Source organism: Phycomyces blakesleeanus (genome assembly GCF_001638985.1).
Source record: "Phycomyces blakesleeanus NRRL 1555(-) unplaced genomic scaffold PHYBLscaffold_27, whole genome shotgun sequence".
NCBI lineage: Eukaryota > Fungi > Mucoromycota > Mucoromycetes > Mucorales > Phycomycetaceae > Phycomyces > Phycomyces blakesleeanus.
In genome coordinates this window covers 207,996-231,480 of record NW_017265160.1, presented here as the reverse complement: position 1 = coordinate 231,480, position 23,485 = coordinate 207,996, and the positions used below count along the sequence as shown (strand labels likewise).

At 36.8% G+C, this 23,485-nt stretch overlaps 10 protein-coding genes across 10 annotated transcripts; 4 read left to right on the top strand and 6 right to left on the bottom strand.

Moving 5' to 3' along the window:
• Positions 1 to 163: 163 nt before the first annotated feature.
• PHYBLDRAFT_173774 (hypothetical protein) lies at positions 164 to 1,018 on the bottom strand (the record flags this gene model as incomplete). Its single annotated transcript, XM_018437106.1, has 1 exon — positions 164 to 1,018. One exon carries the CDS (start codon positions 1,016 to 1,018, stop codon positions 164 to 166), a length of 855 nt encoding a protein of 284 aa, XP_018285902.1.
• Positions 1,019 to 1,717: 699 nt separating this feature from the next.
• On the bottom strand, positions 1,718 to 2,457 carry PHYBLDRAFT_188877 (hypothetical protein). The gene is made up of 2 exons (XM_018439575.1): positions 2,259 to 2,457; positions 1,718 to 2,135 (listed from the first exon to the last, which is right to left on the bottom strand). The coding sequence occupies exons 1-2, from the start codon at positions 2,422 to 2,424 to the stop codon at positions 1,849 to 1,851; spliced, it is 453 nt and encodes a 150-aa protein (XP_018285901.1). The 5' UTR covers positions 2,425 to 2,457; the 3' UTR covers positions 1,718 to 1,848.
• A 1,716-nt stretch (positions 2,458 to 4,173) lies between these two features.
• PHYBLDRAFT_117931 (hypothetical protein) lies at positions 4,174 to 5,657 on the top strand (the record flags this gene model as incomplete). The annotated part of the gene is made up of 3 exons (XM_018428606.1): positions 4,174 to 4,453; positions 4,541 to 5,181; positions 5,250 to 5,657. The coding sequence occupies 3 exons, from the start codon at positions 4,174 to 4,176 to the stop codon at positions 5,655 to 5,657; spliced, it is 1,329 nt and encodes a 442-aa protein (XP_018285900.1).
• A 656-nt stretch (positions 5,658 to 6,313) lies between these two features.
• PHYBLDRAFT_79084 (hypothetical protein) lies at positions 6,314 to 6,970 on the bottom strand. Its single transcript, XM_018443424.1, has one exon. The coding sequence runs from the start codon at positions 6,926 to 6,928 to the stop codon at positions 6,479 to 6,481; it is 450 nt and encodes a 149-aa protein (XP_018285899.1). The 5' UTR covers positions 6,929 to 6,970; the 3' UTR covers positions 6,314 to 6,478.
• A 1,686-nt stretch (positions 6,971 to 8,656) lies between these two features.
• PHYBLDRAFT_173770 (hypothetical protein) lies at positions 8,657 to 11,187 on the top strand (the record flags this gene model as incomplete). Its single annotated transcript, XM_018437105.1, has 6 exons — positions 8,657 to 8,796; positions 9,095 to 9,131; positions 9,631 to 9,678; positions 9,870 to 9,908; positions 9,997 to 10,095; positions 10,972 to 11,187. The coding sequence occupies 6 exons, from the start codon at positions 8,657 to 8,659 to the stop codon at positions 11,185 to 11,187; spliced, it is 579 nt and encodes a 192-aa protein (XP_018285898.1).
• A 3,179-nt stretch (positions 11,188 to 14,366) lies between these two features.
• Positions 14,367 to 15,654, bottom strand: PHYBLDRAFT_173769 (basic-leucine zipper transcription factor; the record flags this gene model as incomplete). The annotated part of the gene is made up of 2 exons (XM_018437104.1): positions 14,367 to 14,731; positions 14,820 to 15,654. 2 exons carry the CDS (start codon positions 15,652 to 15,654, stop codon positions 14,367 to 14,369), a joined length of 1,200 nt encoding a protein of 399 aa, XP_018285897.1.
• Positions 15,655 to 16,174: 520 nt separating this feature from the next.
• On the bottom strand, positions 16,175 to 17,043 carry PHYBLDRAFT_68223 (hypothetical protein; the record flags this gene model as incomplete). Its single annotated transcript, XM_018441913.1, has 5 exons — positions 16,175 to 16,300; positions 16,383 to 16,477; positions 16,592 to 16,615; positions 16,695 to 16,838; positions 16,965 to 17,043. 5 exons carry the CDS (start codon positions 17,041 to 17,043, stop codon positions 16,175 to 16,177), a joined length of 468 nt encoding a protein of 155 aa, XP_018285896.1.
• Positions 17,044 to 18,204: 1,161 nt separating this feature from the next.
• Positions 18,205 to 18,992, top strand: PHYBLDRAFT_150936 (hypothetical protein; the record flags this gene model as incomplete). The annotated part of the gene is made up of 3 exons (XM_018432576.1): positions 18,205 to 18,313; positions 18,389 to 18,799; positions 18,853 to 18,992. The coding sequence occupies 3 exons, from the start codon at positions 18,205 to 18,207 to the stop codon at positions 18,990 to 18,992; spliced, it is 660 nt and encodes a 219-aa protein (XP_018285895.1).
• A 609-nt stretch (positions 18,993 to 19,601) lies between these two features.
• On the bottom strand, positions 19,602 to 20,764 carry PHYBLDRAFT_188875 (hypothetical protein). Its single transcript, XM_018439574.1, has 4 exons — positions 20,588 to 20,764; positions 20,345 to 20,511; positions 20,012 to 20,277; positions 19,602 to 19,858 (listed from the first exon to the last, which is right to left on the bottom strand). Exons 2-4 carry the CDS (start codon positions 20,471 to 20,473, stop codon positions 19,696 to 19,698), a joined length of 558 nt encoding a protein of 185 aa, XP_018285894.1. The 5' UTR covers positions 20,474 to 20,511; positions 20,588 to 20,764; the 3' UTR covers positions 19,602 to 19,695.
• Positions 20,765 to 21,169: 405 nt separating this feature from the next.
• On the top strand, positions 21,170 to 23,002 carry PHYBLDRAFT_183390 (hypothetical protein). Its single transcript, XM_018438763.1, has 3 exons — positions 21,170 to 21,187; positions 21,410 to 21,465; positions 21,587 to 23,002. Exons 2-3 carry the CDS (start codon positions 21,412 to 21,414, stop codon positions 22,907 to 22,909), a joined length of 1,377 nt encoding a protein of 458 aa, XP_018285893.1. The 5' UTR covers positions 21,170 to 21,187; positions 21,410 to 21,411; the 3' UTR covers positions 22,910 to 23,002.
• The last annotated feature ends 483 nt before the right edge of the window (positions 23,003 to 23,485 follow it).

Here is a 23,485-nt window from a genome sequence, read left to right as displayed (position 1 = left end):
AAAAAAAATATTAATACTATATATATATATTTGTGCATATTTATTTCTCGGCCCAAGGTTTATTTTCATAGGTTAATTTGTATGTATGTATGTATGTATGTATGTATGTATGTATGTATGTATGTTTGTGTTTTTTTTTGTGCTGTCATATTTGTGTTTTGTTTTAGAATGTTAAAGAAAAATCATAATCTCTTAGCAAAGGGCAATGTTGTTCAATAAAAGCCTGGGTTTGTGGTCCTGAAATTCGTGTTTGTCCTGGACAGATGAACTGTCTAAGACGAGGGCAATGTTCTGCCAGGGACTTAATGGCTACCAAAGTGATCGTGTTGGATTGTACGATATTCGAGGGCAAGGTAATGGCGAGGGCTTCGAGTTTTGGACAGTTACTAGCAAGAGCTGTGATACTACTGTCTGACAGGTACCCAGTCTTCCTGAGTTGGACATTCTGTAGCTCTGGACAGTAGGCAGCAAAATGTTGGACATGAAAGTCACTAAGATAACATTCCGATACTCGGAGGTTAGTTAATGGTAGGCTGGTTTGGATTGCTTTCATCAGGAACACTGTTGGGGTAGACGGCGAACAATCAAATAAATCAAGACTGTCTAATAAAGTCATCTGGTGGCGAATAGCATCAATCACGGCTGGCTGAGGGTGCATATTTATCTGGACACGACAAAGAGAAAGGCGGTTGAGATGAATCAAACGTAGGGAGGCATAGAATGTATCAGGTAATATAACATAGGAAGTATCAGGCAAAAGGGCATATGTTGTATTGATAGAAAAAGACACGGTTAATTCGGTAACCCATAGATAATAGGGCCTGACAGAAGTACTAGAGGCGTTAAGAGAAGATGTAAACAAGGACAGCATATGATGAGAACTAAGAGTTGGTTTTTTCCACAGCGATTGAAGAGCAGGGATAGACATGAATTTGTTCGTTTGGGCCATAGTCAAAAGAGAAGAGGGGTCGAGATAATGCATAATGTCAAAAAGGAGTGGATAGGGTAATCTGTCCATTATTCCAAAAGAGACGCTTAAAGAAATATATAAAATTTTTTGAAGAGATGACAGATACAATTAAAGATGAATTAATTTGATTTATATACGACTTGTTTAATAAGGTTGTGATCGAGAGTTTAAAAATAAGAAAGTGAATTAAAGGTTCAGATGACGTTGACAGAACAGAACATAACAGAAACGTGCCTTTTACTTTATTTCTCTTGTATCCCTAAAGGGCGTATCACTCATTCTATAATAACCTCTGGCAAGGCAAGATCTCCATAGCCATTATCCTTTTTTGAGATCTAAATGAGGGTTGTGTGCATAGAAAAGAATCGAGCTTCATGGTACAATCCATATCGGCAAAATTTAAACAACATACTTGGTGTGTGGTAACCTAATGAAGACCGAGGATCTGTGTTCATTATTATTAGTTCCCCACTCGCTGGATCAGGGCTTGTGAATATATTCAAATTTGTGCGAGATCCGGCACACTGTTCACGCTTAAAAACCTCAATTCGTGTTACTAGTACATCTGGCTCAGCACACAATTATCTATAACATGTATTGCCTTATCGTAAAATGTGTACCTAAAACGCGTCTCTTACACGAAAACAGTGGCCATATTTTATACTTAAGCCCGACTTTTTACAATCTACATTCTACCAAAACAATATGACTGTATTCATTACCATAGACAACATTTGCTGATTGCTTCAATTGACCAATGGAGTATTATTAATGATATTAATTAAATCATTTGATATTTACAGATATTTCTTTATTGTCATTATTATTATAATAAGTATTATTTTATACAAGAACAAGAATAATATTACTATGTATCATTATTTTGTGGCATCCTTAATTCTCTCTCCTGCGTCCTTGACCTTTTCACCCGCCGCGGCCTGTACATCGAGTGCCTTTTGTTTGGCCAATTCTGCTGCATTGGCAGCACTCTGCTTAGCCGAATCAACCGCATTTTCTGCCTTTGCAACACCCTGTGCCTTGGTCTCTTCGTACTTTAGGTTGGCCTCGGATTTGGCATCAGAATATCTCTCCTTGGATTTGTCAAACGCTTCTTGTGCCTGAACTCCGAGCTTTTCGGCATTTTTTTCAATCGTGCCCTTTTGAGCTATTGGGAACACGGAATAATAAGAATAATAAGAATAATTTTTTTTTTAATATTTAATTAATATTTATTATCTAATATTGCATTAGATGCACATTATACCGCTACTATATAGCGCGCTCTTACCTTCTTGGCGCTGCTTATAAAGATAATAACCGACACCTGCTGCTGCAATACCACCAAGTACAAGTCCAGCATTGTTGCCACCAGCTGTGGGCTCAGGAACAGTGGAATAAAGACGATGGCTGGGGCGAGCGACGATACGGGATTGGAAGACTCTTGAGAATGACATTTTTATTAGATGGAATAGAGAGGGTTGTAATTGATGTTTTTTGAATAAAGTGAATTAGTTAAATTCAAGCAACTCTTTTATACTCATTTCTCTTCCTTTTGTATGAAATCATAACGATGTCATCCAAACGACACTGCAAAATTAATACTTTTTTCTTTTTTCTTTTTTTTTTATCTCGGAGATCTAATGTGAAGGTTGGAAATATCAAGGTGACGTAGGGTTGAGTTTTGTGTGGTCAATTCTCTTGCTGCCTTTTTCTTTTTTTTATACTAGCCTTTTTTTTTCCTTACTATTTTCCCTGTTTATTTTTTATTTTTTATCTTATTTTTACCCCTGGATATCTTGGAGTGAGTCTAATGAGCATCAATGGGGCATTTTCGTTTACGCAGCAGGTAAAGCACACTTTCTAGTCAATATTGATTCTTAATACAGAACAAGTACAAGATTAACCTTTTAATATATATATTAAACCATACTTTTTAGCTCGCGGCAATAACAGCGGAAGCTTCAAACTATCTAAGACACCTGAAAGTTACGTCATACACAGCACCTGTCACTTCACTTCATCAACAGCAGCTTAGAAAGATTCATTCGGCCCACACTAAACAGACATTTGAACGGATCGAACGTCTAGCAGTAGGTGTTTTAATACAATCCTGCCAATGACAAATTGAATCATAATATATTTCTCACAAAATTTCAAGTTTTTAGATTGGAATCGAAAACTAGACTCCACCAGAGTTGGAATAAACAACCTTCATCCTTTCAAAAACGCACAATCTATTGCTCAGCGACGTACATTATTTACCGGAAATGATCGTTCTATCCGCCCCTTCCGCTCCAATCGAAAGACAGCAAAATTGGAACAAGAAGCCAATAATTTTCCAGACGAACCCCTGCGACAATCGATGCTTTACAAGGCAGGTACAACATTTTTTTTTAATATATATATACACACATATATACATACCATTCCTTCCTTCCTTCCATCCTTTTATTTTAAAGAAAAATATATAAAAAAAACGAAACAACCAATAAAGAAAAAAAAATATATATATAAACGACCAAATGGTTGAAATTTTCGGAATGTGCAGGAATGGCTGGCAGCAAAGAACCCTGAAGCTGTGATTGCTCGTTTTGAACATGGAGGGTTTAGACATAATGAAGAATCATGGCAGTGCTATATTGCAGCCCTGGCACAAACAGGAAGATCAGAGTCTATCCTACCAAGAATTATGCAAATGCTGGAAAAAGAGAGCGGAGGGCAATTCTCAGAAGGTAAAGAAAAAGATATAAAAGAGAGAAAGAGAAAGAAAAAAGATGTCCGATTTTTCTTTTGGTAAACGTTCCTGACTATGGATCAGGAACATCCAGTGGTCTGCCCAAAGAGGTTCTTCAGAAACTGGTGGCTGGTCGAGGAGGAGGAAGTCGAAACATATCAGAAAGTATGATTGGAGGAGGAAACGGTGCAAAGGGAAATCCAGTTCATGTCATAGTTGAAGAAGGTAATTTCTGTTTAAGGACCCAATAAAAAAATACAAGTAAATCCAAGCTCACCATTAAATCAATATATATGTACAAATACACCCGGTGTATTCTACAGCACCAAGATACATGATTTGGCGTGCACTGCGTTGGGTTGGTGTTACTGTTACATATGCATTTTGCATCCTTACCGTCATTTCTCTGGCACTCGAGAGTTCGGGGATGTTAAAGGCACCCACTCCTCAGACAGAATATGAGGCTGCTATGCATACACCAGTCAAATTCGACGATGTCCAGGGTGTAGACGAAGCCAAGCAAGAACTAGAGGAAATCGTCCAATTTTTGAAGAATCCACAAAAGTTTTCTGAGCTGGGCGGTAAGCTTCCAAAGGGTGTTTTGTTGACTGGTCCTCCTGGAACAGGAAAAACCATGTTGGCGAGAGCGGTTGCTGGCGAGGCAAATGTTCCTTTCTTCTTTATGAGTGGAAGTGAATTTGACGAAGTTTATGTTGGTGTGGGAGCAAGACGTATCCGTGAATTATTTGGTAAAGTACGATTTTTATTTTTATTTTTATTCTATTTACTTATATTTATAAAAACATGTTTTCTACTATATGTACTGTACAACTTAGCTGCCGCAAGGATGAAGGCCCCCAGTATTGTATTTATTGATGAAATTGATGCCATTGGATCCAAGCGAAATCCCAAAGACCAATCTTATATGAAACAAACCCTCAATCAGCTTTTGGTTGACCTTGACGGCTTTTCTCAAACAGAGGGAGTTATATTTATTGCAGCCACCAATTTTCCTGAGCTGTTGGACAAGGCACTCACTCGTCCTGGAAGATTCGATCGACATGTTAATGTTCCTTTGCCAGACGTTCGTGGTCGTGTTGAGATATTGAAACAACACAGTCAGAATGTTCAGCTGTCAAGTGATGTGGATCTGAGTGTGATTGCTCGAGGCACACCCGGTTTTAGTGGTGCTGATTTGGCTAATCTTGTCAATCAAGCTGCCATTCAAGCAAGCCGAGAAGGTTGTAATAAGGTCACGCTTAAACACATGGAGTTTTCGAAAGATAAGATTATAATGGGTGCAGAAAGACGGTCGGCAATTAGTACAGACGAGAGTAAGAAATTGACAGCATATCATGAGGGTGGACATGCATTAGTAGCATACTATACCCCTGGTGCAATGCCTCTTCACAAGGCTACAATTATGCCACGCGGTTCGGCACTTGGTATGACAGTCCAATTGCCCGAGATGGACAAGGTAAATTCATATGTTCTACCGGAGTGCTTCTTTCTGGTAATAACGATTTATGATTGACGATATAACAGGATTCTTTTACGAAACAAGAGTTCATTGCTCAGATTGATGTGTGCATGGGAGGACGTGTAGCCGAAGAAATGTTATTTGGTACTGATAATGTGACGAGTGGAGCGTATAGCGATATTGCAAAGGCAACAGATGTTGCTAAGCGAATGGTACGCCACTACGGAATGAGCGAGAAAGTAGGACCGGTTAATTTTGATGATGAAGACATGCAACTCTTGAGTTCCCAAACTAAGCAATTGATTGAAAACGAGATTAAGAGTCTTATCCAACAGTCAGAAGATAGAGCAAAAGACGTCCTAAACACTCACAAGGTCGAACTCGACCGTTTGGCGGCTGCATTGATAGAATATGAAACACTCAACTACCAAGAAATGGTCGATGTCATGGCAGGAAAACCAATCTCACGGTAGAAAGTAGATCCCTTTTCTTATATATATATACTGTAAAATAACATCCAGCACGCATTTTTCGTCTGTACGTGTCGTGTCCTTTTGATGTGGGATGTTTACACTATTGACAAGAAAAAATCTGTCTTTGCGCATATAACATTATAGACTCGATGTGTGGTGATTAGAATGAAGGGATTTTTTTTTATTTTTTTTTATTTTTTACAGGCAGAGCAAGCCTGTAATCGAGCTTCTTGCTGGTCAGGAATGCGCAAAAGTTGCGACCGCTTCTCCATCTCCAAAGAAGAATGACCAGAGAGAAACAAGATTGTACACATGTATATACTATTACTATTATTATTTGCTGTTAATTCTCCTTTCATAATAAGAATAAGACAAAAAGAAAAATACACACAACAAACTTGTTTAATGAGCCATTATTTTCTTTGTCGTCTTTGTTCTTTGATAATATTCAACATTCCTTCTTAGTAAATTATTTGATGGTTATATGGTTTGAATTATGACATTGCATTGAATTTCATTGTAATAGATATATGAAAATAGGAATTAAATTATTATTATTCTTTTCAGTGATAAAATAAACATATACGGTCTAGTATGAGTTTGCATCCTATTTAGTGCACTTTTAAATATATAGCTAGTGTATTTGTAACATCATCATAGTTACGAGGCTTTAATTTTTATATTATATATATATAAAAGTATAGAGAGACTATTGGAATATCTGTGCAATGCATGAATATTAACAGTGTTCTCAGAATTAAGAATAAGGTTTATTGATGGGATATAATAGTAAATATGTAGTACACACGCACAAGCAGACTTTAACAATGAGTGACAGGTGGGGAGTTAGGGTTCACATTGACGTTGAATGCAACGGTGCTCAAGGTGCAGGTAGCGCCACTGGCGGTCACAGCATTAACCTGGAAGTAATAGTTTCCGGACTCGAGATCGTCACCCATCAACAAGGGGAAATTTCCAGAGGTACCGGCAGTTCCAGCAACGTTGCTCTTTTCGGTAGCAATCTTCTTCTTGGTGGAAGAGCTATAGAGATCGACTGACTTGATGGTCTTGACTTGGCTGGCACCGAGGTCCCAATCGACAGAGTAGCACTGACCATAGGTCCATTTCAAGCCAGATGCCACAGGGGAGGTAATACGGAAGCCAAGACAGGCAGCGCTGACCTTGGTGCTGGCAGGAGCGGCCTCAACTGCGGTAAAAATAGCCAGGGCAAAGATGGCAGAGACAAAGGAAACAAGAGCAGAGAATTGCATTTTTCTTTTGGATTTGCTTGGTTAAAGAAAAGATTAATAGAGCGAATGTGATGATGAAAAAAAAGGGAAGAACTGCCAACTTGTTGGTCTTTTATACCTTTTTTTAAAAAATTATATGTTTCCCTTCTTCTTTGTTGTGTTTTAATATGTAGCCACATATGATAAATTAGCAGATGTGGTACTTGCTACTAATAATAACAACAAAAGAGACGTCTACAAGGTTTTGCTGCTGTGTATTCTTGGGCTTCTGTGGCAGATGTGGTTGCATTTTGTGGAGGTTATTCTGATGCTCATTTGTTTCAGTTTTAGCTTTTTTTGTGTATATTTATTTTTGAGAGGTATATTGCAGCCAAGGACTTATTTTTGGTGGCTACAGCTCTTCTGAGCCTTAGGTGACACATTTCTGTATGAGTGAAAATAAATTAAAAAATAAAAAGAGGAGAAAGATTTATCCGATACGATTGCAGGACAAGTGTAATTATATTTGTATGAGGTGACATATTTTGTACCAACAATGTATTTTAAGCATACTGATCCCTTATTTGTATATTTTAAGTACACTGCTTCTTACAACAATAAATACCTTATAACTTTACCTTTTACCCTTTACCAGAAGTAACAGTCATGTTGTATCTGTGTTTAAATGATTAATCAGCTTAGAATAGAGAAACAGACATATCCTTCAAAAAAAAACAGTTCGATAGTGCACTTGATAAAAATGTATACATTAACCTCTTCATATAAGAGAGCTTATAGAGTTATAGAGAGTATCTTTCATTGTGTAATCAAATTGTAAATGTAGCTCGGCACGCAATTTTACCCTTTTGATAATCGTATCCTAATCTTTTGGGGCAAATCCTCTGGACAAACAGACACAGAGAGGTCCGCATACTCGTAAATGCCGTTTTGTTAACTCGTATTTATCTGATGGAGGATATATATATATATACCATCAAAAATAATAATAGAAAAAAAAACATAATAAGGGGGGTAATGATATGGTGCCTATGAATTTCTGGGTTACAATCTGTAAAGACATGGTATAGCTTCAAGTGTAGGCAGTAAAGAAGTATTGTCAATCCATGGAAAATTCAAATGGTCCAGAAAAAAATAGTAAAATCGATGAATTATCGATGCTTTTCTTTATTTACAAGCTAAATTGAAATAAAAATCCTTCTTTTTCGTACATTAATAGGCGCCTTTAATTTTCTTTTTGTTCTATGCACTTATTGAATTGATCACAAAGAACATCCGTACTTTTCTATTTAAACGGTTTTAATTCAACACCTTTCGAATAACACTCTGACCAACCCATACGTTTAAGACCCCTTTTTGAATTCTAGCTTGATTATAGTTATCAACCAACATGATGCTTCGTCCCTATGAAGTGACTGATTCTGGCATAAAGCTGATATTTTCGATAATCGACATTAATATCATTTTACTTCCTTTTTATTGCAAAGTTTTGAATTCCAAATTCTTGATGGCTTTGATCATCAATTTTAATTATTTATAACTTTTTATACATAGGTCCCAATATTCTGTTATTTTCGTTTTCTTGGACCTCTAGTACTTGCACTAAAATATTAGCAATATGTTGATCTCCAAACTGATTTTGAAGCGTTTGTAACGCCAAGGTATATAAACATTAAATTGTTGGATAATCTGGATAGAGTGTATCATCTATCATCATAGCGCGGCTGGTCAGAAATAAATCAAGAACGAAAAATGGATCCAAAGGCGTGCTATGAGTATTCTCTTGGACACAATCCAATACCTATGACTTTGCTTCCAGGACAGCATTTGAGCGCATGTCGTTGTCCCACTCAGAATTCCCTGCTATCTAATCATTATGTACGTTTGGTAGAGTAGATGATGTTGATTATTTTAGGATTGTTAAGTATGCCTTTTGACATAATACCTGCTCCGGGACGTACCGGCTTTGAAAAAATGGAGAAATTTACTTTAGTCACGTAAACGAAGCCTGAGCGAAACTGAAAAAAACGCTAATTCTAAGGAGACGGCATTTTCTGGTGGGACACGACATTTTGATTCTACTGGACCACATCTGGTCCCTAAGGATCAATTATTATTATTATAATTAATACAAGCCAGGATATAGAATATTCATATCAAGGTTTTCTTTATTACTTTAAAAATAAAAAGAGTAGATGGGGATTACTTACCAGCTGCGCCCATTTTGGTACGATTTTTGCCTGGAACGGCATGGCATGAATCAATACCTTTGGAGGAAAGGGCGAATGTATTTGCCTTTCTCTCTTTTTTTTTCAATGACAGACCTTGGGCCTCTTTCTGGTAATATAAGTATGTGAAAGAAAGAGAAAAGCATCATACGCGTAAGAAGGCCAATAAATGGTAAAGGATTCAAAAAGATTGCGTCACACTCTAATGACAACAACTTCTTATAATCTTCTGCGGAACTGGCTATTGAGATAGTGTGTCTGTGACCAATTATTATATATTTATTGTCAAGTCTAAATCTAAGGCATAAACAGCTATTAATTGAATATACAGGATTTTTCCTTGGATGAGACATCATTTTATTACTAAATTGGTCAGAAACGGATCGTACTTTCTAAAAGAAAGAGAGGTAGGTTTCTGGGGAGAGATAGATAAACACAAAGTGTGGGGACAAAGTAGTAAAGCTAATGCGTACAATGAATATACTATGTTTTTTTTAGGACACGTCATTTTGGCCTGAAGGATTAGAGAAAGACACCGGACCTCGGGTAGGTGGTCACAATTAATTAGTCCGGTTAGATAGAAACGTCGTCCCCGTAAGATTGCTGATCTACAGGCTGTAAGTAATTCTTGCAGTCAGTATGACTTTGGTGTGTGTCGCTTCAAGAGATTGTGCTACATCTACATATATTATTTGTACACTTTAATTATTATTGTTATTATTTTGTTTTATTTTTAGCTTTGCGTATCGTTATTTTTAATCATTGAATCTGGATATGTACAAGTCAGATGTTAACGACAATCATGCAACTGAAAACATAGACCAAGTATATATAAGTTTTCTTGTTGTTGTAACCATATTTTAGAAAAAGCTATTGAATATAAAGCTGTCTCAGGATACAAAGGATTATGTAAATCTTACACACCAATCCGAATGCTCCAAAAGGACTAGGAATGACAGACAGGTAAATTTGGTTAAATCTGTGTATCATCTTTGGAGTGATTTTAGATTCCATAGCTGTTAAAATAATATTATTAAGCAAAGTGTATTGCTCACTAAATTTAATAAGCTTAGGTTGAACTTAGCATTGACCTTTCTATCTCTTTATGTTGTAAAGATAGTAGAGATTTTAATACTAAATATTTGATCGCTAAATACAGTAGAGAGTTACTCTTCTAAATCTTTGACATGTCTCTAATTCGAAGACAGAAAAATTAAAATTATGCAGTGGCATATTCGGTGAAATAAAGACCGAGTGGCCATCATACAGATCTTTTATTTGTATTTTCCAGAAAATTACAACCACTTCCACTGTTCTTTGGCCGGAAGGAGACATACTACCTTGATTTTTTTTTCGTAATTAAATGAGTAAACATATTCTTCTTATATAATCGCTGTGTCGCCCATACTTTTTTTACATTGGAAAAGTTAAAGTTTAGAATTTCTTCCTGAATATCTCTCAATTACTACTATTTTTTTTTTAAAATAAAAAGATCAAAAATAAAAAGTTGTGGAATGGAAGGATAATAAAAATATGTATTTTAGCAAAAAGTTAATAGAGAAAACAAAAATAAAACCACTGTTCCAAGGTGAGAATTATTATCTATGGCGTACAATTATCAGAATCTCTGGACAAACACCAAAATATATTGTTAATTCCAAGCAGCAACGGTCAAGAACTCTCACGGCCAAAACAAGAGCTCGATCGTAAAGCTCGATATTAGAAATGAATCAATTAATACTTTCAAATAACTTATCTAATATTACTTGACACCTTTACCTTATCCCCGTGTTATAAAGTGCTTTTTTAATATTAGAGGAAATTATTTAAAAAAAAAAGGATATGTCCCTGGTTTTTGTTTTTAAGTTTTACCGCAATATTGTAAAGCGAAGGTCATTCGACTTATTCAACTTGATTGTATTTATTAATGTTATCACTGGAGACTTCCAGGTGAAAGGTATCAATATACAGAGTATATTTGCTCTCATCCTTTTACTTTGCTTTCACTTGGCAATAACCAAATGCTGTCTTAATATTCGAGTTGCTGATTTTTAAAATGGCTACATATGGCCCGCAAATTTCCACCTGTTGGAATGTCATTTTCCCAACAGCAAGTGGACTAGTCAATTTGGGTCGCATGTTATGCATGAAAATAAAGGATCTAATTTTATGTACTCGATAGTTCACTATTACTGATACCATTATTGAATTTCAATAGCATATTTGGCAAATATCAAACCATTGAGCACAGGAAAAAGCCAAGTTATTATAAGCGTGTTCACTAAAGACATAGGTTTAACTTTTAAATATATAATCCCACGCCTATAAGGTATTTTAGACAATACTGAATTGTAAGTATGATTGTGAGTTCAATAAAGGAATTATATTCATTTGCATATATCATCATATTATAAGGCTGGGGATGTTTTTTTTGTAAGGTTTATATAATACCGATCATTAAAATCGAGATCGTAGCTCATGAATTCCGAGGACAATGCTTTTGTCAAATTGCACTGATAGTTAAAGGTTCCAGTCAATGGCTGATAATTCACTTTAATGAGCTCACGATGTTCAGGCTTGCTAGCATGTAAATATATTTGAGATTATTGTTTAACCGCTGTTGAAAATTACACTTGTTCAACCAATCGAACTATTAAGAAACTTTCCGAATGTTAGATACCCCGAGTTATTTGAGCACAACTACACATCGCTAGGTATCATTTTTTTTCTGCCTTCACTCTCTGAATCTCCAGATACTTGCTAATTCCGCCACTGTACAGACAATCTGGAGAGCTCATGAGTTAATTATTTTGATTATATGGGTTTCTTGGACGATTTTATCCCATAAATCTCTATTCAAGTAATAGAGCACACCCAGTGTATTGGAGGTGGTTATTTAGTTTTTCCGTTATCTTTTTCAATGTACTTCGTTTTCTTGTATATTAGCGTAGTCATCTTTTTTACCGATACGTATATTCCCTCATGTTAGCCAAGTCAGTAAATGCAAAAAAAGGTGGATATATTGGAGCCAAAAACTGAGTTATTTATAAACAAACATAAATGGATTTAATTACTAAGTGGGTGTAAATGTTCAACTTAGTGACAAGAAAAGATATATGGGTACAAAAGACAGTTTTATTAAAGAAGAGTTTTTTTTACATTGTAATTTTTACAGCTGTGTCCCTACTTCTTAATTTATTTCTATGAACAATTACATTATTTCCTATATAAAACATCGCAAATTCAAATCAAATCGTTTCAAGATTGGCAGCTTTATATGGAGTATAATGTTCGGGAAATTTTCTGCCCATTGCTATATACTATTATTCGCTTTAAATGACGAGAAAGAAGAAAAAACAGTTAAAAACTCCAAGACAGCCTTTAAATGACAGGTGTATTTATTAAACGTCATCTGAAAATCAACTTCTGCGAATACTTTAGTACACAAATAATATCTCGAAATACTTGAGCCAAAGATGCAACGCTTTCTTTTACAGACACGGTAAATCCTTTGCTATTCTGAACTCTTCTACACGTCGAAGCTTTGCGGGATATATACTAGCTTGTTAACTCCGGCAACACAGTGACACTGTAATAAATCTCTTCCTTTGATATTAACCTTAAATCCAGTCATCCTGTCTCATGGCTTAAAATGTTTCATGTTAAGTGTAGTTACAATAAGCAAAAGATGAGCTTCTAGGCATTGCCTCACTAGAGCTAATACAAGATTTACTTACATTTGTATATCTTTTAAGAAAATATTGCGATTCTAGGATGTCTAATGGTGATTCTAGTATTGAATCTTTATGTAAGTCTTGATACTATGAATATCAATAAGCCCAGAGTAACAATCCGCACAGCATTTAATCTCCTGAATAATGGAAACATGTAGCTAAATAACTCATATGCTTACTTGCTCTTACCAACTGACCTCATCAGCAGAAAAGCCCACATTTTAGCATAATAGTTTTCTATGTTCTTCCCACCACCTCCCAAATAATAATAATAATAATAACCATAATCTGGTTTTTTGTCGGTGTTGCCCTGTATAGGGGATAAAACTCATGCCTGCTAAACTAGCTAGTGACAAAAAAAAACATTGGTTATCTGTTTACCCGAATATCCTCCGCCCCTGACCTTTTACACCATAATTCTCTCAAGATTGACCAAAAGAGTGGCGTAGGGCTTGAAACTTCAGTTTGACACTCAAAGTCTTGACAGCCATTCGGAGGCTTATGTGCTCAAAGATACTTAGCCGATAGCGCCTCTTTGACCGGGTTATTTGATATATGAATAGTATAAGACTTGTACCATTTGTGACAGTTCAAAGGAGATGGACAATACCTCTTTTGGGAATGTCTCACCAAACGACCAGTATGGCAACGAATATCCGATCGATTTCTGGCCGATCCTTAGACACTTTAATTTGAATACCTCAAAAGTTCCAAAGGCCTTCCATACTCATTAAAACTCCAAGCCAAAAAAAAATAACAACATCACTGTTAGTACACACACATATATATATACTTTCGTTACTATAGGTTGTAAAATCGTATTTTTAACGATAATTCCTTTGGCACTAATATCATCTCCAATCTAGCTACTTTAAATATTAAACGTATAGAAGAAGACAAAAGCGTTTCTTTATATCCACTGTTTACCTTTTTTTTTACTTGTTTTTGTCTCAGTGGCTCTCGACATTTAATAAACTATACGAAAAGAAAAGAATGAATATATATATATATATATAAAGATGATTCTTTAGTATAAAGGTATCAGCAGATATAGTATTTTTAATATTGCTTCATAGATTTTGTTACTCTTGTATTTCTGTAAAACTTTCCATTAATTGACGAGAAATTCCAAAAATAGAAATCTAAAGAACATGTGTGAGTGTATGTATGTGTCAAGCAATACAAGGTATATTTTCTCACAGGCTTTATTACTACTATTATTGTTTTTTTTTATTATTATTTATTATTTATCATGCATTTAAATATTTGTGTGTAAAATTTTATGTTAAAAGAGAAAAAAAAAATCTATTGTCTATGGCGTGTAACAGTAAATGATCGAATGATGGTAATATATGGTGTTGGATATTATGGGAGAGCTTCTTTAATTATAACGTATAACGTTTTATGAGTATGGTTACTTTTTTTATGATTCCTATGACTGTCTGTATCTTTATCTTTATCTGGGGTAACATGTTTCGGTTTTCTATTTCTTTTGAAGACTTAGTATGGTTTGGGGTTGGCCAGCAACTCGCATTCTTCTTCGTTTTTTTCTCTATTTTGAGGTACTTGTTCGTGTGATGATGGGATCAGCATTAGGTCTTGTGTGACTTTCCAGTGACGTTCTAAAAAGTAATCTTCAATCACTTCGTGCGACAAAAACCAATATCTCTCAGGGAAACCGCCAGTTACAGCCCAGTTTCGAGTATCGTACTTATTTCCACCATTAAACATAGACCATTTCGAGTAAAACTCGAAGCATTCGTCCGTGTCATAGTAGTCCTGGAAGATGATCAATCTATCTCGAGTACTGCTTCCAGTGAGAAAATCTATTCTAGCATCATGGGGAATTGTTCTTTGCAGCTCAGCTAGTGGTGCACATTAGTAAAAGAAGCCAAAAAATAAATAAAGAGTCCCATTGCAACTATCAATATATATATGGTCGTTCAAACTCACTTGGAATCAGAGCGTGCTTCAATTTATCTCCCCAAAGATTCCCACATTTCATTTGAAGTCTAATGATCTGTAGAGCCTGTATTGGTGGCATATGGGCTAGATCGGCGGCAGTTTTACGTGTTGGTGGTGATGTTATTGTGCCAATGGCAGGCTTTAATGTACAGGTTTTTCCTGGTTCTGTCAGATCTTGAGAACTATTATCAGGAGAAGCAAGTTTGGCTCCTAGTCGGTTGATATTTGCCATGTCTGGATCCAAACGTGTCTCAGGTCTAAACATCATGTTTCCTGCCTCACTTGGTTCATTGCCTTTCCAATATCCTGGCGACCGAGTAATGATGGCATTCTTTAACCCAATCACTCGATTATCTTTTAATAGCGAGTTTATCGCAAAAGGGAGTTTTTTTGACTCATCTCCCTTGTCTGGCCGAGTTTCTGTTTCTAAAAACTCTCGAGATGATGTCCAGATATCTGCTACCGTGCCTCTTTCCATAATACTTGACAATGTGTACTGCAGAACCCACCCTCTAAGATAGTTTGACTCATACTCCAGTAACTCTACTCGCTTGTTCAGCCGCGCTATCTCTTCTAGGTACATGTTCTTCATATTTTCTTGTTCTTGACGACGTTGTTGCTCTCTCTCTCTGAATGCCTTTTGCGATGCCCTGTTCTGAGCCTTTCGTTCCGAGATTGAAGGTGGATTTGGTTTGCGTCCGGGTGATTTACGTTTACGAATACGTTCGCCATTGGTGTTTACAATTCCAAAATCGTACTCTTGATTGAAATGGTGAAAGTTAAATTGGCTTTCTTGATTGTAATCTGTGGGTGATTCGTCCATTTTGGTAAAAGAAGAAGAAGAAATAAACAAATAAATAAAGACTTGTTTGAATGTTGAAAAGAGATGACTAAATGAAATAAATAAGAAGAGGAGTTTGTGAGAGATATGCTATTTATTATTTGTGCTTTCGCCTGTCAATTATAACGAGAAATATTTAATTGTTTTGTGGTGGTTTAAAATTTTATTTATGAAAATGGTGTCCAACCATCCGCCCCTTAGTTCGTTTACCATAGTCTGAAATTTCCAACTATGGGTATTTCTTGGCTATATCAAGATTGCAACTGTAGTACGATATAAAGATATATGTATAACGAATCACCAATCAAAGAATATTTTACTTAGTGGGGATGCTTATCTTAAATACATATATATACATAGATAGATATGTGGTATATGTATGTGGTATATGTATAAATGTGTATAAATTATATAAATTTAATCTAAATTTGATACACATCCTTTAATACAGCGAACCTCTTTGTTTTCTATTACTTTTCTTTTTCATTTTCTGCTGTGGTCTTCAAAAGCGAGTAATTATCGCTACAAATAATACCAAACCAAGTGAAGCAAATATTCGAGCAATGGAATACTTTCTTACTTCTACACCCAAGAGTCCCCAGTTATCTATTATACATGCCATGATAACCTAGTAAAATAAAGCATGTCATCTTATTATATAATGTCCTTATTATAGTAATCTCATCTATGGCTTTTATTTTCGTTCTCACCAGAGAGCAGACAAAAATACTTAATGTTGTGGCAGCACCAAGTCGTCGTACAGTCAATATATTGGTAATCACGTAATAGGCACCTAGAATTCCACCTATAAATATATATGTATTATAAATTGTTCAATTTCAGAAAATTAGGTCAAGAAATTGTACATCGATCAATAAATTTGATCTTTTTTTCTTTTTTCTTTTTTCTGTTTTGTTACCAATCCAAGCATAGCCAGGTGCACCTATATATATATAAAGTCAGAAAGAATTTATGGGTGGATCAATTGGAAAGATCATAAAAAATGAATCGTCCTTAGTTACCTCTGAGACTCTCGGAAGGTAAAGGAGTCCCAAGCCGAGTAACATCAATGGCAAAAAATACAAGACACCCCAATACACCTGTTGTAAAAGACCAGACAGAAGACGCAGATCTGCCGATATATCGATTCAATGTTCCATTACATCCTGCCACAGATACAGTACAAGTCAAATCAAATCAAATCAAATTAAATTAAATAAAATTAAATAAAAGTAAATCAGTACTTGTAACCAGTCTGTGTATTTTCTTCTTATTATTATTATTTAGGTTACCTGCCTGTAGTGCAATAGTACAACCACCTGTGACAAGTAAGACACTTGTAAAAACAGAATTTGAAAGAAGATCGACCATGCTATGTACAAATATATACGAATGGGATCATGCCAAAGTCACCCTTATTCTTATTCAATGTTTGTTTTTGTGTGTGTGATTTTGGTTCGATCCAAAAAAAGTCATATATATATATCATTCAATCTTTAAATTATATAATTGTTTTAATATATTTTTACCTTTATTCTTTCTCTAAAAGGTAGCTTACAAATGAGTGATTTACTTTAATGGGCCAAAGAAAATAAAGGAAAGACAAGAAAGAAAAGAAAGAAATAGCGAAAGAGAGCAAAAAGGTGTGCGATTTTTTCTTTTACACACACACAGATACACAAAGTGAGGTGTATTTATGTTATTTTGGTGTGTGTGAGACATAGAAACAAAGGGAGAGAGAAAGAGAGAGAAAGAGAGAGAGAGAGAGAGAGGAATGTAAGCGTGTACCATCTATTGGGAACACAATGGTGACTGACAATTGAACTCTCGTCCAGAAATATGTATTGGACTACCGCTTGGTGAGTACAAGAAGTGTTTACACTTTCTTTCTTTTTTTTTGGTGTCAATGTAGATCACTGTTGTCAAAGGTTGACTTTTGAGTAAAATATCAAACTGACCAAGGAGACTTTAAGATCTGTTATTATTATCTTGTTGAAATATATATTTATATTTATATTTATATGTAATTGAATGAGCTTTGATATACTGCATGATATCAGTGGTGTAGAGTGGATAGGGAGATCTGCAATGTCATTAGCCTCACGTTGTATAATGCTGGTGTGAGAAATCATTACCTAGGTGGCAAAAGTATATAGATCTATATACAAGGATTTCCTTCTTCTTCTTCTTTTTTTTTACCTTTGACTTGTAGTCATCTCGTTCCCTTGTTAATGCAAGGAGTAAAAGGAAATAAAATAAAACAAAAGACAGAATAATACATTGGCTTAACAGCCGATCTTCATCAAGGAGACAGTCTAAGCAAGAACAAGTTCAGAATGAGGAAATATCAAGCCAGGAGCTTATCAATATATATATATGTATATATGATTACTACAGGACGAGGGGACACGAAAGAGGGGGGGCGTAAAAAGAAGGGCTCTTTTATATAAGCTTAGTACAGATACTTTGTATAGAATATACTCTCTTTGTTCTTATCAGCGATACTTTTTTTTCAAAAAAAAAAAAAAAACAATGAAGAACTTGGGTTGGGCTACTCTCTTTGGCTTATTTGCATTCACTACTCAGATCAATGCCCAATGTGCTTGCGACCCTAATGATCATTCATGTCTAGGCGAGTGTGGTAAGTCTAATGTCAAATTTTTTTTGATAGGAAATTAAGAGTCTATTAAATTTATAATTAACCACTCTTTAAAAGTCGGAACAACCCAAAGTTGCATGGCTGGATGCAGAGACAACGCCTGCTATTCTAGCTGCATATCTAATCATTGGCCAAACGGAGATCCCAGTTATACGCCTTCTGCAGCCTCTGCCACCGTACAAAAGTCAGAAGCACAGTCCAGTCTAGCAATCTCTACCCTCTCGCCCACCACTGTCTCCGCTCTCTCGAGATCTTCCCAGCCATCTTCAGCGTCTAATTCTATATCGGCACAGTCTAGTGCGTCTCTAACAGGATCATCAATTATTCCTTCGTCCTATTCTTCAGCCGTGAGCGCTAGCCATGCCATTTCTTCTAGCCTTGCCTCCCCGTCTGCATCAGCATCTGTCTGGCCATCCTCAATCTGGCCAGCTGCCAGCAGTGGTGTTCACACTTCGCTCCATCCAAGCAGTGAGTTTTCTTTCTTTAATATTTATTTAATTTTACTAAATTTTGTACATCAGATCCTTCAATCTATAGCTCAGCAAAGCCTTCTCTCAACGGATCTGCTACATCAGGCGCAAGTTCGATCTTCCGTCTCTGTAAGGAGTTAACCGTAGTTGCAGCTGCAGTTGGTGTAGTAGTAGTTGCTTCTGTTTTTTAAAGAAAAATAAGAAGAAAGTAACATCGCTTGGTATACAGATGGAGCTCACATTTGTGCCATCTATCTATATATTATTTATTTATCTATCTATCTATCTATCTATTTATCTATTTTATTTTATTTTATTTTATTTTTGAATTTACTTTTACTTTCTCCTACTCCTACTTCCCCTCTTGTTCTCCTTTCTTAACTCCTTCTACCGCCCCTCCTTTCTAATTTACAAGGCCATGTTATTAAAAGAAGAAAAGATAAAGACAAAGAGGAAGAAGAAGAGAAACAGAACTTCATTCAAAGAGTCCACAGATATTTTTGAACTTCTTTACGAGACAAAAAAAGATAATATAATATAATATAATGCAATGCAATACAATACAATACAATATACTCTAAATCCAATTTGATTTTTCATCTTTTCTTTTATCATTCATTCACTTATTTCTTTCATATTCTATTTCATCATTAAATAACCTATACATCTCATACTTTGTCTAGTCAATATGTTTTATACTTTAGAATCAATTGTCTTTTTCTAGGGTTCTTATAAAGATATGTAATTCAATGATACAGTATAACCCTAATAGTAAAACAAGTACAAATAAACCCCCCAAAAAAAAGGCAATAATAGTAGTAATAGTAATAGTAATAGTAATAGTAATAGTAATGATAATAATAAGAATAAGAATAGGGAGATATGCTGTCTATATTACATAAAAGTACACTGGGTTTTTGATCGTGGTCTGTAGCCTTCAATATACTTGATTTGCTTATTATTAATAGCGCCTCTTCTACGCTCGCGGATATAAGCTACAGAGTCAAGTGGTGACATGCCTTCTTCCATCAGAGCGATGGCTATCAGAACAGGGGCCCTGAATATGTTCGTCAGTTATTGTGGTACGTACAAAAAGGAATACATACACAAGCACAGACACACAGACAAACATGTGTATGTGTGCGTGTGCGTGTGCGTGTGCGTGTGCGTGTGCGTGAGTGGGTGTGAGGGTGCGAGGGTTGAAACTGACCTTCCCAATCCTGCTACGCAATGGGCAGCAATACAAGGCAGCTGATAATCATCATCTGGTGTCTTCTTTTCGAAATCAACCTCTTGAGGTGTTCCGAAACGCTGCTCGACTAGATTTAACCAGCCTTCTACTATCTTGTTCGACGGGGCTTCTCCGTCAGTAAATACCCAATCATGGACCTGAATCCCTCGATCCTTCAACACTTGCTGAGAATAGGTGGCCTCGCAACACCGTACTACGTCTGTAACATGCCATCGTTCAAACTCCTAATATGGAAAAAGGGTATTTTAATTCTCTTGGCTTCTATCAAAACTAAAATAAATTGGATTGTACTTTGATATAAAGAGGAAGACTGAGAGCACTGGGCGTATCAACAATCAAGAAGCGTTTTCCTTTGTATTCGATGTAAGTGGGAGGGTGGATAAAGATTCCTTGCGATAGACTGCAGGCTCGATTGTGCATATCTTTCTTATATATCTGTTATCTTATTATCTGGAGATCTATAGCAACAAAAGAAGATCTCGGTGGTTTATTATCGCAAAATGATAACAGAATCGGTGAAATCCGGTTTCTTACCTGAATAGCAGACAAAATGATAAATAAATTTGGATAATTAAATTTAGACAAAATAATGGGGTCCTTTGTTAAAAACTATCGTCAATGCAGATTTGTCTTTAGATGCTGCCTTGGAGATCAATTACTTGTGGCTAAAGGTATTTGTAGTTGAGATTAATAGACTATCTATTATCCCGGATCAAACATGAATGTAGAGAAAAGAAAGAGAAAAAGAAGAAGAAGAAGAAAATTATACTAAATGCAATCAAGCTTATTACTTTGCTTTTTAGACAATCTGGTTGTACACCCCGTCACATGTAACAAACCGCATGTTCAATCTTTCCCCAATCAGCCATCGGTGTAAAGCCCTGATGGCTCAAAGTGGGAGTGGAGAAGTTAAATGCACACAAGATTGAAAATTATATATATATTCTTCTCACATCCCATGAGCCCGGTCAAGGTTCCTGAAACGGAGTTCGTACAACAGTTCACTTTTTTTTTCTAGGCTCAGATTGTGTGACTTGCGCGTATCAGTGGCTTGGCCCGTTCACAGGAAAGTAGAAAAAATTAAACTATCCTCTCAATTGATTATTCCTTTTGTTTATCTTTTAAACTTCACAGGTAAGATTTTTTTAATAAGATTTTTTCCCATATTGCATGGAGTAAAAGAAAAAGGATAGCCATCTGTGCCACACTTGATAACTCTAGTCTAGTATACAACACAACGCAATACAATGCAATGCAATACAAACCAAATCAAACAAAATCGAATAAATTCGATTCAATTCAATTCGATTCAATCCGATTTCAATGTTCTTTAACTCATCCAATCATCCATTATAGAAATGGGTAAGGAAAAGACTCACGTTAACGTCGTCGTTATTGGCCACGTCGATTCCGTAAGTATATACATAGCCTTTTTATACATCCAAAGGAAAAAAAAAGAGTTGGCTTGGCAATCTTTTGTCCTGATTTACAAAAACGAAAGACAAATTTCTAAAACATCTTCCATTTCTTCAGGGCAAGTCCACCACCACCGGTCACTTGATCTACAAGTGCGGAGGTATTGACAAGCGTACCATCGAGAAGTTCGAGAAGGAAGCCGCTGAACTCGGTAAGGGTTCCTTCAAGTACGCCTGGGTTCTTGACAAGCTCAAGGCCGAGCGTGAACGTGGTATCACCATCGATATTGCTCTCTGGAAGTTCGAGACCCCCAAGTTCATGGTCACCGTCATTGATGCCCCCGGTCATCGTGATTTCATCAAGAACATGATCACTGGTACCTCCCAGGCCGATTGCGGTGTCCTCATCATTGCTGCCGGTACCGGTGAGTTCGAAGCTGGTATCTCCAAGGATGGTCAGACCCGTGAGCACGCTCTTCTTGCCTTCACCCTCGGTGTCCGCCAGTTGATCGTTGCCATCAACAAGATGGACACCACCAAGTGGTCCGAGGCCCGTTACAACGAAATCGTCAAGGAAGTTTCCTCCTTCATCAAGAAGATCGGTTTCAACCCCAAGTCCGTTCCCTTCGTCCCCATCTCCGGATGGCACGGAGACAACATGTTGGAGGAGTCCGTCAACATGGGTTGGTTCAAGGGATGGACCAAGGAGACCAAGGCTGGTGTCAAGTCCGGAAAGACCCTCCTCGAGGCCATCGACAACATCGACCCTCCCGTCCGTCCTTCCGACAAGCCCCTCCGTCTTCCCCTCCAGGATGTCTACAAGATCGGTGGTATCGGTACTGTTCCCGTCGGTCGTGTCGAAACTGGTGTCATCAAGGCTGGTATGATCGTCAACTTCGCCCCCGCTGGTGTTGTCACTGAAGTCAAGTCCGTCGAAATGCACCACGAACAGCTCGTTGAGGGTCTCCCCGGAGACAACGTCGGTTTCAACGTCAAGAACGTTTCCGTCAAGGATATCCGTCGTGGTAACGTCTGCTCTGACTCCAAGAACGACCCCGCCAAGGAGTCCGGTTCCTTCACTGCCCAGGTTATTGTCCTCAACCACCCCGGTCAGATCGGTGCTGGTTACTCTCCCGTTCTCGATTGCCACACTGCTCACATTGCCTGCAAGTTCGCTGAGCTCCTCGAGAAGATCGACCGTCGTTCCGGTAAGAAGATGGAAGATGCCCCCAAGTTCATCAAGTCTGGTGACTCCGCCATCGTCAAGATGGTTCCCTCCAAGCCCATGTGCGTCGAGGCCTACACTGACTACCCCCCTCTCGGTCGTTTCGCCGTCCGTGATATGCGTCAGACCGTTGCCGTCGGTGTCATCAAGGCCGTCGAGAAGGTCGACAAGGCCTCCAAGGTCACCAAGGCTGCTGCCAAGGCTGGCAAGAAGTAAATTACCCTTTTACTTCAAGTCAACTCATTTTAAAATTGCATTTCCTTGCTATTTGTGTTAATAAAGATAAACAAACAATAATCTTTCCTAAAATTTGTGTGCATATGGGTTTTTCTTTCTTTGGTCTTATTAATGGATTGTGTGTCTTGGAGACTTGCTCTCTTTGCTTAAAGAATACGTGCAATGGTTATATTTTCTTCTCTTTACTTTCTCGTAGACAACAGATTAACAAAGGTAGCTAGATTGTAAAGTTAGACTTGTACAACTGTTCTTTGGGTTAAAAGCCTTGATTGGATACCAATATGGAGCGTGTGAAAAATGAAAAGGGAATTGACAGGTCCCTGTGCATCGATATTTGAAGCCTTTTTTTTGGTCTTTCTTTCTTTTAAAATCCAGTTCATTTTAATATCCGTTTATTAAATACTTCTTTAGAAGTAAAATAAGAAATGATAAAGAAGTTTTTAATTTTGTGTCCTTTGATAATGTTTTGTCTTTTACAAGGTACACCCTGGTCTATTTACTATCTACATAGCTAATGTATATACATAAGCAAGTCTTTATGTAGGCAAGTATGTG

Coding starts and splice junctions, on each gene's coding strand:
- PHYBLDRAFT_79084 (XM_018443424.1), bottom strand. CDS start 6,928: ATGCAATTCTCTGCTCTTGTTTCCTTTGTCTCTGCCATCTTTGCCCTG.
- PHYBLDRAFT_183390 (XM_018438763.1), top strand. CDS start 21,412: ATGGGTAAGGAAAAGACTCACGTTAACGTCGTCGTTATTGGCCACGTC. Junction 21,466..21,586: donor TTATTGGCCACGTCGATTCC/GTAAGTATATAC, acceptor CCATTTCTTCAG/GGCAAGTCCACCACCACCGG.
- PHYBLDRAFT_188877 (XM_018439575.1), bottom strand. CDS start 2,424: ATGTCATTCTCAAGAGTCTTCCAATCCCGTATCGTCGCTCGCCCCAGC. Junction 2,136..2,258: donor TTATAAGCAGCGCCAAGAAG/GTAAGAGCGCGC, acceptor TGTTCCCAATAG/CTCAAAAGGGCACGATTGAA.
- PHYBLDRAFT_188875 (XM_018439574.1), bottom strand. CDS start 20,473: ATGCACAATCGAGCCTGCAGTCTATCGCAAGGAATCTTTATCCACCCT. Junction 20,278..20,344: donor GTCTTCCTCTTTATATCAAA/GTACAATCCAAT, acceptor TTTCCATATTAG/GAGTTTGAACGATGGCATGT. Junction 19,859..20,011: donor TGCGTAGCAGGATTGGGAAG/GTCAGTTTCAAC, acceptor GAACATATTCAG/GGCCCCTGTTCTGATAGCCA.